This window comes from Neovison vison, chromosome 8 (assembly GCF_020171115.1).
Source record: "Neovison vison isolate M4711 chromosome 8, ASM_NN_V1, whole genome shotgun sequence".
Taxonomy (NCBI): Eukaryota; Metazoa; Chordata; class Mammalia; order Carnivora; family Mustelidae; genus Neogale; species Neogale vison.
The window spans coordinates 286,418-298,956 of NC_058098.1; the positions used below are offsets into that span (position 1 = coordinate 286,418).

At 49.6% G+C, this 12,539-nt stretch overlaps 1 protein-coding gene across 1 annotated transcript in view; it reads right to left on the reverse strand.

The window, feature by feature from the left end:
- Window positions 1-12,539, reverse strand: part of PRPF6 (pre-mRNA processing factor 6) — a 39,590-nt gene that overhangs the window by 24,398 nt on the left and 2,653 nt on the right. The window contains exons 3-9 of the mRNA XM_044262615.1: window positions 11,645-11,763; window positions 8,733-8,811; window positions 8,096-8,272; window positions 7,719-7,874; window positions 3,652-3,746; window positions 3,150-3,306; window positions 2,182-2,344 (exon numbers count right to left, since the gene is read on the reverse strand). Coding sequence (XP_044118550.1) covers window positions 2,182-2,344; window positions 3,150-3,306; window positions 3,652-3,746; window positions 7,719-7,874; window positions 8,096-8,272; window positions 8,733-8,811; window positions 11,645-11,763 — 946 coding nt within the window. The remainder of the gene's footprint in view (window positions 1-2,181; window positions 2,345-3,149; window positions 3,307-3,651; window positions 3,747-7,718; window positions 7,875-8,095; window positions 8,273-8,732; window positions 8,812-11,644; window positions 11,764-12,539) is intronic.

Below are 12,539 nucleotides of genomic sequence, written 5' to 3' on the forward strand. Positions count from 1 at the left end.
AGAAGGTGCTAACCGCCGGCCCAGGAACGGCCAGAGAAACGAGGGCTCAGGACTGCCCATGTCCTCTGCTTCTGCAGACGCACGTTCCCGACTCCGCCTCTAGCTTCCTTCTCCCCGAACACGGGGTTATCAATGGAAGTGAACTCCGGAGTTCAGCCTCCAGGGTACAGAACGTGCCCGTGGGACTGAACTCACAGAGTCACTAACTTCACCCGGAGATGGGTATGACACCGAGGAACCTGTGTCTCCACTTTTCCGGAAACCGTGGGAACTCCTGTGCCGGCGACCCATCGGCAATCCCGGCACTGAAGGTACAGCCCGGTGCTGCCGGCAGACCCAGCGCCGACCCAGCTCGTGCCCAGCGCCGACCCAGGGTCTTTCGGGAGGCAGCTACCATGTTGCAAGGCTACCTGGACAGGCTCCACGCACTGGTGCGGAAGGGGCAGCCCAGATGGGAAGGACCAGTCTGAACCAGATCTACCGGCCAGCAGAGGCGGGGCTCAGCCACGACTTCCAGCTCCCCCCGCCCGCCCCGGCAGAGGACACTCAGGTGCTGTGTGCTCACGGTGACCCAACACCGACAGCTGCTGGAGGCTGCTGTGCTTTGCACACCACAATACGGGGTCTGGAGGTAAAATAACCTCCCTTTTAGAGGACTGTATTAATTACAGAGTAACACAGAGCTCCGTGCCTTATTGTGGTGAGGTGAACTGACAGGAAGCAGCCAACGGCCCAGCCACAGGCCCATGTGTGCCATTACAGGTAAGGACACCGCAGCTCAGAGGTCAGGTTCCTGCGAGGTCAGGTTTCCTGCTCAAGGTCACTCGGCCTCTTCAGGTGTCAAACCAGCATCCCAAGCTCACGTTCTCCCAACAAAGGACTAAGATGTCAGCAGCATCCAACTGAGACCTGGAGCTCACATGCCAGCGACTAAGGGCTGGCAGGGCGTCCTAAGTCACTGCTGGAAGTAGCTGTTTTCACCAAGAACTAAGTGAAGCACTAAATGAGGCAGCACCTGGCTTTGCCCCAGGCACCTGAAAAAAGAATGCTGTCTCTGGAAGTACTCTAAGGACAGGGGCAGGGACAGAGGCTGGCTTGGGGACTCAGGGTTCTTTCTACCTCAGCACGGCTCTCTGAAGGAAACAGAGCCAGGACAGCCACTGCCCCAGAGATCTGGGACGTCCTGGAAAAGTCATCACTCAACACTGCCCGCAGCCCCCCTCCGAGCCCACTCCCCCTCCAAATGTGAAGCCAGCTGGAAACGGACCCAGGTAATCTGGTGGTGGAAAAGGCGTGGCCCCAAAGACATTCCGACCCTTCATCATGAGACCGTGGCAGGCGAGGCTCAGGAGAGCTTTCCTAAATAAATAATGCTAATTACCCAGAATTTAATGTGTTTGTCATTAAAGAACTATTTTTCTGACTGAAAAAAGAGAAGTTGACTTCGTTTCTTTTTAAGATTTTATTAATTTATCTACTCGAGAGAGAGAGAAGGAGGGAAGAGAAGAAACAAACAGAGGGGGAAAGAGAGGGAGAACGAATCTGAGGCAGACTCCCCACGCAAGGCAGGGCTGGACCCCACGATCACGAGATCATGACCTGAGTCAAAACCAGAAGTTGGATGCCCAACTGACTGAGCCATCCAGGTGCCCCAATATAAGATGATTTCTATGAACCAAGACAGTGCTAACTTTCTGTTCCTGGCCGCATTTTAAGAGACTGGCTCTGAGTATTTAATGGGTCATAGGGCTGCAATCAGGAAACCAGACCCAGGAGAGAAACACACGCTTGAACGAATGCTCACAAGCACACACGGTCAGGGTCACACGCAAGGGGGACTCCGCCTGGCCTCTGTCCAACAAAGAAACCGCGTGTGATCACACGCGCATGGCCAGATGTCACACCCCTCTAACGTTTTACTCAAACACACAACTTACAAACGAGAGCTGGAACCCTCACTGGAAACTGCCCCCAACCCCACATGATGTACCTGATCTGACCCACACCCCAAGTTCAAGCAGAATACGCCATCTGCACAGGTTTCCTCCTCATCAACCCTCTCCCCATCTGCTCTAGAGCGAACTCGAGAGCACCATCTACTATACAGTCCTGGGGACTACATGTCTGGGGACCATAGCCCCAGAGGCACCTGCTGCTGACGCCATCCCCACGGAGGCTCACCTTTCCGAAGAACCCGCTTCTTGGCACGAATGTCCGTTTCCAGCTCTGCTGCTCTGATGTAGATCCTAACAGACTGTGGGAGGTGACGGACAGCTTGGGCCACCACAGCTTTGGCTGTGTCCCCAGGCTGCAACCTGGCTGCTTCCAGCCAGACATCTTCACTCTGTGGGGCAAAACAACGGAACAGGAAGTGGAGGCGCAGGCTGGAGGCTGAGAGCGAGCCTCAGGGACGGGGCGGGCTCGTCGGACCATGGTTCCAGGGTTACAATCACACCGAAGCCCGCCAGCTTGGCCTCGCGTACACCTGCACCAGAGACCCCGGTAATGTCGCTACCTGGCACGGCGGCTACAGCTCCTCTGTGTCCCCAAGTCGTGGAGACACACAACAGCACCATGGGAGAAGCACACAGACTGTGCTTCAGGGTGACAGGTCAACCAATGACAAAACGGAAACCTATCAGCACACGGCTGTGGGAAGTCCTCACTGAGGACTGGGTGTCCTGGCCTAAGTATTGGGAGAGGGTATCTTCCACTGCCAAGGGCACCCCAGGCTGCACAGCAGAGAGGGGCCTTTAGAGGTTATCAGAGCACTTTTCAAAGCTTGTTTAGTCACTCTACCTCCCAAAAAAGTGCTGGAATAGTCTCCTAAGACTTACATTAATCTTCATGTTTCTTACATTAGGTGGGCCAGAAAAGCTGACCAATTCAGCCTTCTTGTTAAGGTTATCCTGGCATTAAACTCACCGTAGGTGGGCCTTCACTCTAAGTGAAAGTCAGCAGGAAAAGCCTTTCCCCACTTTTCCCCTCTTTCCTCTCGACTGTCTGCAGTTCCAACACCAAAAGGCAGACAGGCGAGTCTACCGTAAGTTCACATCCCACGGGTGTCCCGCCTACTACAGCCACCCAGGGTCCCTCGAGGGGCTGGTACTACGCAGCCTTCCAGGAAAACGCTCTCACTCGGGCCTTACCTTGGGGCACATCTCTGTCCCCTTCATGATGAGGTTTCGCGCGACCTGCAGCTTCCCGGTGACCTCCTCCAGGCGGGCTGATGCAATCCAGGCTGGTGGGTGATGAGGGTTCGTCTCCCGAACAGACTTGAGGAGCAGCCGTGCCTTCTTGATGTCACTGCAAGGGCGAGAAAGCAGACAGGGTCGGCCGCCACGCTGCGGAGGACGCGCCCAGCCCCAGAATGCAGGCACCACCGTAGCAGCTATCAGATCTGATGCTGAAGTGACAGAAGTAACAGCGGAGGACATGGTTAGCTCAGCATGCACATGGACTCGGACCATCATTCACAACACAGTCAGTACCCACAACACACACAGAGATAAGTGCAGGATAAACCCACTTCCCTGTGTATTTCTTAGAATACCCCCATCCCAATTTGCCTGCTTATCTTTCAAATAAAATCCAACATATTCTAGGCAACCCGAGCCCCGCCCAACCCCACCGGTGCCACAGAGCACTCACTTGATGTCCCCTCCATGGGTCGGGATCATGGAGTTCAAGTCCGTCAGGTAGCCTTTGGGGTCGACCACAGTCTGCCCACTCACCGAGTCAGACACCTACAACACAGGCCAAGCCAAGGGCATTGCAGAGAGTCAAAGATGCCCAAAACCAAGTGTCCAGAGGCCCCGGAACCCCGCCCACAATTCTGATCCCCAGTGAACACAGACACTGTAAAAGTAGGAAAACCGGAACTCAGACAACAGTTTGTGATCACAAATTTCATATCTATAAGACAAAGATATATATTTTAAAAAAAGAAATCATAAAGACCCCACAAAAAATACTTAAGATAAGTCTACTTAAAATGAGTGAAACCTAGAAATTATAAAGTAAAAGATTATCAAACAGCAATTCATTATACCATTCCCTCCGGCTGTGAGTCTTAAAATCACCACGATAAAAAACTTCAAAAAGCCCACAAACAGAACATGGGCAGAGAGCGCTAGGGCATACAGCAAGACAAGAAAAGGAGGAGAGTGGCACAGACTGGGATAGAAAAGAGAAAGTTCTGTCTGCAGGTAACTGCTGACGTAGAAAACCCAAAGAATCAACATAAAAACGATTTTAGTAAGGCTACAGAACAGAAGGTTGATATAGAAAAGTCATTTTTTAAAAAGATTTTTATTTATTTATTTGACAGACAGAGATCACAAGTAGGCAGAGAGGCAGGCAGAGAGAGAGGGGGAAGCAGGCTCCCCACTGAGCAGAGAGCCCAATTTGGGGCTCGATCCCAAGACCCTGGGATCATGACCTGAGCCAAAGGCAGAGGCCTAACCCACTGAGCCACCCAAGTGCCCCAAAAGCCATTTTCTTATACACCAACAATGAATAAAATGAACCTGAAATTAAACACAGTTATCATTTACATCAGCACCAAAAACACGAAATGCTTACGTATTAACCTAACAAATATATAGGATCTCCACGAGATCTCCAAAACTCTGATCAAAGAAATCAAAGCACCAGATGAATGAAGAGACGGTCTATGTTCCTGGACAGGAAGACTTCACATCATTAAGATGTCCGTCCTTCCCATGTTCGTCTGCAGAGCCCATGCAATCCCAGTAAGATGCCAGCAAGCCATTCTGCGGATAGCGACAGACCGATTCCCGCGCTTCCGCAGAGAAACCAAGACCCGCCGGAGCTAAGGCGACCCCGGAGCAGGACAAAGCCAGAGGTAAGGCCTACTGCAGAGCCATGGAGACCAAGACAGTGTGCGTGACGCTGAAACCCTAGACAAATACATCAGTGGGAGAGGAGAGAGCAAGGGGCGCCTGGCTGGCTCAGCGGAGGGTGGGAGTCTGCACGGGGCCGTCCAGCACCGCTTGCAGAAGAGGCCGTCCTTGCTCCGTCACGTCGCCTTTGCTCCTCTGTCCAAGATCAGTCAACTGTATTTCTGGGCTCTGTTCCCGCCCATCCCCGCCCCAAGTAAGTTCTGTGCCCAACATGGGGCTTAAACTCAGGACCCTTAGATCAAGAGTCACATGCTCTAGGTACTGAGCAATAGCCCTCTGGCTTCTCCCTCTCCAGCTCCCCCTGCTTGTGCTCCCTACCTCGCCATCTCTGTTATAAACAAACAAAATCTTAAAAGAGGGGCGCGTGGGTGGCTCAGAGGGTTAAAGCCTCTGCCTTCGGCTCGGGTCATGATCCCAGGGTCCTGGGATCGAGCCCCGCGTCAGGCTCTCTGCTCAGCGGGGAGCCTGCTTCCTCCTCTCTCTCTGCCTGTTTCTCTGCCTACTTGTGATCTCTGTCTGTCAAATAAATAAAATCTTTAAAAAAAAAATCTAAAAAGAAATGAAGAAGTTCTTTTTTACATTCCACAAACAAGTCTAGAAGAGTAACAGCTATAAAGACACATGCAAAAGAAATGATAATTTTTATCAAAACAAACTTAGGAGGGAAATGGGCAGAGCAAATGACCAAAAAAAAGCTTCACAGAACTGCCAAAGACTGACTAACATACTAGGAAAGATGCTCGACCTCACCACTAACAAAACCCAAAACTAAACCGAGCTTGCTTGTTAGAGGGGTGGGGACAGGAGTCTGCCCTCAGATCAACGAGGACAAGAGAAGGGATGCCTTCAACTCAGCACGTGCAGACTCTGAAATGCCAAGAGACAATTTAATATTTAAGTGAAAAAAAAAATCCATTAATTCCACTTTAAAGATACCATAACAACGTTTACTTAAATGATAGAATCATGAGAGGTTCACCAAAATACTGTCATAGCAAAAAAAGTAAAAACCCAAAAAGTCTATCGAAGATAAAATCATGATACCCATAAACAGTGAACTACTTTCCAACTGACAAAGCACACAGCCAGGAACATAAAAACATGCAGTTTTTAAATTTACAAGCTACTCGTTTTTATTATAAAATATTTGCTCACCATAAAAAATTCAAGTATAGTAAAAGTTCAATTAAAATGTACAAGTTTCCCACTGCCTCAAACAGTAATGGCTGAATGCTACACTACCTTTCCACGTCCAGGTCAAAGCTTTTCTTAAAATAATTCATCACGAAGCTCCCACTGCACACCCACTTCATGCCCTAGTGGTGTCAGTGAGCAGCCCTGGGAATCCCTGAAGTGTGTGCAAAGGCATCTCGTGTGCACAGCAGAGCCCCACGCACAAGGCCACCACTGGCGGTCCCGCACACGAACACTATTCTTCCCCGTTTGTGTTTCTGACTTCACAGGGCTTTCTACGACACACGAGTTTTTAACTTGTATCCAAAACAAATTTTTTTTTTTAAAGATTTTATTTATTTATTTGACAGACAGAGATCACAAGTAGGCAGAGCAGCAGGCAGACAGAGATCACAAGTAGGCAGAGAGGCAGGCAGAGAGAGAGAGAGAGGGAAGCAGGCTCCCCGCTGAGCAGAGAGCCCGATGCGGGGCTCGATCCCAGGACCCTGGGACCATGACCTGAGCCGAGGTAGAGGCTTTAACCCACTGAGCCACCCAGGTGCCCGCCTAGCTATTTTTAAAAAGAGTTTATTTCTTTATTTGACAGAAAGAGACACAAACAGGGGGAGTGGAAGAGGGAGAAGCAGGCTCCCCGCTGAGCAGAGAGCCCGATGCGGAACTCGATCCCAGGACCCTGAGATCACGACCCGAGCCAAAGGCAGTGGCTTAACCCACTGAGCCACCCAGGCACCCTATCCAAAACAAATTTTAAAGTCTTTTGCTTCATGGCTTCTGGAGTGCATGTCATAATCAGAAAGGGTCTTCTAGAGAACTGAACAATTCATTCAAGTGCAGGCAGAAGTTATGTGCACTTAACGTTTTTTTACTGAAGCATAATTAACATACAATGAACAATGGTTCGACAACATAAACGCAGTCACCATACATTACGTTACTGACCATATTCCCTACACTGCCCTTTTCATCTCCATGACGTGCTTTGTAAGCAGAGGTTAGTACTTCTTAACCCCCTTCCAACCGCCCCCCCTCCACCTGGGCAACCACCAATCTGTTCTCTGTGTTTCAGAGTCTGGTTTTTGGTTGGTGGATTTATTCATAAATCAAGTCATATGGTACTTGTCTTTTTCTGACTATTTCACTCCAACACCTTCTGGGCCCGCCCATACTGCTGTAAACGACAAGATCTCATTCTTTCGTATGGCTGAGTGACAGTCCACAGTGGACGTACACGCGCACTTGATTTCTGCGTCAAGGACGGAAGGACTGAGCTTCAGCAACAGCGGGCCCGCGGCCTGTCCTCAGCGCCTTCACTCAGCCTGCCTGCCAGGCTGCCCTCTGTCAGCGGCAACAGCCCTCAAGCCCCAAGAGGGGGGCGGGAGTGCCACACGGGCCACACCGCCCCCATGCAGGAGCTGGGGGCGGACACACACACCCGTCTGCATGCGGGGTCCTGCCGATCTTTACGATGGGACAAGAAACGACATCATCACAGGTCTGCTATCTTGTGATAAAGGACTTGGAAAGATGGACTTTCCACTGACAGAAGATCAGTTTTACAATCAGAACCTCTGCAGGATGAGGTCACGTGACAGGACCCACCTGGCTCAGCCTCATGTCCATCAGCGTGTTCCGTGCTTGGCCTATCTTCCTCATGTCCAGGTCACCGGTGCCAGGCGTCATCAATCCAGGTGTCATCCCACCGGGGTACGGAGTGTTCAGTCCGCCTGGGTAGGGCGTGTTAAGACCTCCAAATTGCTGGGGGCAGGGGCGGAGGACAGAAAACACTGGGTTGCATCTTCATGCAGAAGAATCCTATCAACTCGGCCATCTTCCCACTGTAGCCTGCCAGGCCTGCGGCCGCACAGTCTCCACACAGCCCAGCTTCTCAACTACAGACACACTCTACCACCCATGGCTCCCACTGCCACCCACCTAACCAAACTAAAGACCTATTCGCCTCCTCTTCTGATGCTCACAGTCTGTCGGGGATCCACTGAAGTATGGTTCTCTCCAGTCTGCAAATGTTTGGCAAAGAAACTGTCGGGAACGGGAGTCAGCTTCTCATAGCGCGGGTTCCGCTGACGCTTGTTTCTAGCATCGCCGACCTCAGGAATGCTCAGCCACTCTTCTTCTGTGACTTCTGCTAACTTCCTCTGGAAACATTTGCCCCCCCCAAAACATTTATTCTCTGGCAAAATTTCATATGCACAAGAAAAACTATGCTCTCCTTGACCCCTAACCTCCAAATTGTCATGGTTTAGAAAGAATTTTGATGCAGAAATGATCTACTTCACTTCGAAATTCAATGGGTTGGATCTGCTCTACTTCATTCAAATGTCAACTGTTCTGTCAAAGCCCAGAAGATACAGTGCGGAAAACTTTATTGTACAGAGTTAAAGTTACTAAGAAAGTAAATTCAAATGTCTCATTTTTTTTCAGTGGAGGGAGAAGGGACATTCTTTGCACACATAACACAAAGTTAAACACACAAAGGCAGGAACCTTTCTCCCCATCTGAATTTAATAAAGAGCAAAAAGCATAGTTAGTAAAGTCTCATCAATTCTACCCAATTCTCTGCTGAGTAGGTTAGGTGCATGCCATCCGTCCACCTACTTTGAGGTCTGAGAACTGCTGTTGGATTTTGGGGCGTTCCATACGGTACTTCTCAATTTCTTCTTTCTCCCTTTGCTCCCTAGGAAGTAAAATGTGTGCATGCGTTAGAGATCCTGGAAATCCATTCTAAGAAAAGGTCATTTCATTACACGTAATTAAATCACCGGAAGCGCAGCCCCGCGCACTCAGCAGCTGTGTCGGAGGCAGTGAGACGCACATCCACAACCACACTTACTCGGTTATCCACCAAATGGAAGGAGGCGGAGACTCACTAAAATAAAAACAAGTTGTCTTACTCTGATACAGACACTTGTATTTGAACATGAGTGTATTTATAGCTTTCAACTTCTACAAAATTCCAAAGGTAGGGCCACCTTATGAAGATTCCGGAAAGCAGACCCTCTGCCCCAGCTGCCCATCTGACTTTCTGCCTGTCACCGCCTCTGCCGCTTCCAAGCAGTCTGTGTGCCTCTGCAGACAGCTCTCTGCCCCTCGCGCCGGAACTAACGGGCTGTCTCATCATCCCCGCAACTGGTCTTCAGGGTGGAGAGCGACCGTGTTCCGGTGATAGAGGACCAGGTTTAGGCACTCACAAGAAATCTGTGGGTTACTGTGACCTATACAGCTAATGGTTCCTAACATGAAGATTTACGTTTTCTCCCATAAGGTAAAAGGTAAATACCTGGAATATGAACGTACTGGGACGAATGATGTGCTTGGAGAAGATAAACACCGCTCTGGGAGCTGAGGTAACAGCAATAAACAAACTTGCTAAACCTCAGGGGCCCCTGGGTGGCTCAATCAGTTAGTTAAATGTCTGCCTTTGGCTCAGGTAACGATCTCAGAGTCCTGGAATCGAGCCTGTGTTGGCCTCCCCGCTTGGCGGGCAGTCCACTTCTCCCTCTCCCTCTGCCCCACCCCTCAACCCCCACTTCTGCACATGCTCTCTTGCTCAAATAAGTAAGTAAATAAAATCTTTTTAAAAAAATGTTGCTGGGGGCGCCTGGGTGGCTCAGTGGGTTAAGCCGCTGCCTTCGGCTCAGGTCATGATCTCAGGGTCCTGGGATCGAGCAGGGAGCCTGCTTCCATCTCTCTTTCTCTCTCTCTGTCTGCCTGCCTCTCCATCTACTTGTGAGCTCTCTCTATCAAATAAATAAATAAAATCTTTAAAAAAAAAAAAATGTTGCTAGGGCGCCTGAGTGCCTCAGTGGGTTAAGCCGCTGCCTTCAGCTCAGGTCATGATCTCAGGGTCCTGGGATCGAGTCCCACATCGGGCTCTTTGCTCAGCAGGGAGCCTGCTTCCCTCTCTCTCTCTGCCTGCCTCTCTGTCTACTTGTGATCTCCCTCTGTCAAATAAATAAATAAATAAATAAAATCTTTAAAAAAAAAAAAATGTTGCTAGACCAAAGTTCAGTGCAAGGCGCCCACCTGAGAGCCCCACAGATAAACATGAACACCTTGAATAGTCTTCTCTTGAGCAGGCCCCCAAGGACAGAGGACGCCTGCCCCCTCCAGCTCACTAGTCTGTTCTCACCAGCCCAGCCTAAATCCGCACAGGTGTGTCCCAACATGGATGTGTTGGGACATTCTCAAGACATGACATTCTCAAGACATAAGCCCTGCCTGCGAGGATTTACATATTCATTTCTCATCTTCACTGAACTTCCTAATTACTTAATACACATTAACCAAGACTACTACACCCACCTCAAATAAGACAGTAATCCTCACTTGTGGTCAGAATAATCCCCCAAATTCCATCCCTTTCTGGAAAGCCACAGAAATCTTAAGCTCTCCACTCTAGTACCTAAGATTACTCTCCAGTAGCCTGGTGTTTCTCCAAGGGTGGCTGCCACAAACCGAGATCCAGGTTGCCTGAGAGCTGAGCAGACACACATACTATGCAACTTTGTCCATGTCTGAAATACACCAAAGCAAGACTATCCTTTAAAGTTGGATAAATATAGGGGTATCCGGCTGGCTCATCAGGAGAACGTGTAACTCTTGATCTCAGGGTTGTGAGTTTGAGCCCCACAGGTGTACAGATTACTTAAAAATAAAATCATTGGGGCGCCTGGGTGGCTCAGTGGGTTAAAGCCTTTGCCTTCGGCTCAGGTCATGTTCTCAGGGTCCTGGGTCTGAGCCCCGCATCGGGCTCTCTGCTCAGCAGGGAGCCTGTTTCCTCCCCACCCCCACCGCCTGCCTCTCTGCTTACTTGTGATCTGTCAAATAAATAAATAAAATCTTTAAAAAAATAAAATAAAATAAAATAAAATCATTATGAGGTGCCTGGGTGGCTCAGTCGTTAAGCATCTGCCTTTGGCTCAGGTCATGATCCCAGGGTCCAGGCATCAAGCCCCACATCAGGCTCCCTGCTCAAGTGGGAAGCCTGCTTCTCCCTCTCCTGCTCCCCTGTTTGTGTTTCCTCTCTCGCTGTCTCTCTCTGTCAAATAAATAAATAAAATATTAAGAATAAAAAAGAATAAAATCTTTACAAATAAATAGACAGGGGCACCTGGGTGGCTCAGTCAGTTAACTGTCTGACTCTTGATTTCAGCTCAGGTCTTGATCTCAGGGGTGTAAGTTTGAGCCCCATACTGGGCTCCATGCTGGGTGTGGAGCCCACTTAAAAAAATAAAATAAGATAAGATAAAATAATGTAGTAAAATAGGGGCACCGGGGTGGCTTAGTCAGTTAAGCATTTGCCTTAGATCTCAGGGTCCTGGGACCAAGCCCCGTGCCGGGTTCCCTGCTCAGCAAGGAGCCTCCCCCTCCCTTTGCCTTACTTGTACTCTCTCATGTTCTCTCTCACTCTCAAAATAAATAAAATCTTCTTTTAAAAAATGTATTTTAAAAATGACAGATAAATGAAGTTGGGTAATCATAGTGTAAAGGGCATTAATTTCTCTTACCTTCTTTCTTTCCTTCTTTCATCCATCCTTTTATCTAGAGCTGCATAAATAGCATCTGCTTCCTCGTCGTCTTTTTCATAGGGCCCACTTGAGAAGAGGCTCCCAGCATAGCCATTAAACTAAGCACAAAACAACACTGAGGGTCAGCTTTTCCTCCAACACAATCCCCTCAATCCCCTCGAGCAGAAACAAAGAACACGTCTCACAAAATGCTTGCTGAGTAATTGTTTCCAATCAGACAACCCCAAATGAGGGAAAGCAAAATGACTCACCAGTGTTCTACAGATGCGCCAGGGGGCCGGGGGATGGGGTTAGGGGCACCTGGGTGGCTCGGCTGGTTGAGCATCTGACTCTTGATTTTGGCTCAGGTCATGCTGTCGGGATCATGAGATGGAGCCCCACATCGGGCTGCGGGATCCGATTAAGGATCTGCTTAAGATTCCCTCTCCCCAAAAAGGGGAGCACTCTCACACTGTCGGAATGCAAGGGGGTGCATCCACTTTGCAAAACAGCGTGGAGGTACCTCAAAACGTTAAAAATACAGCTACCCTACCCTACACTCGCGCTATGGGTATTTACCCCAAAGATACCGACGGAGGGAAAAGGGGCACACGCACGGCAATGCTGGTAGCAGCCGTGTCCGCGAGAGCCAAACTGCGGAAGGGGCCGGGACGCCCTTCAACAGACAGATGGATAAAGCTGTGGTTCATGTATGTGAGGAATATTACTCGGCCATCAGAAAGGATGAACAGCCGCCATCTGCACCAACGCGGATGGGACTAGAGGAGACTGTGCTGAGTGAAATAAGCCAAGCAGGCAAAAACAATCATCATAGGGTTTCGCTTATTTGCATAACGTAAGGAGTAGCAGGAGGACTTAAGAGAAGGAAGGGAAA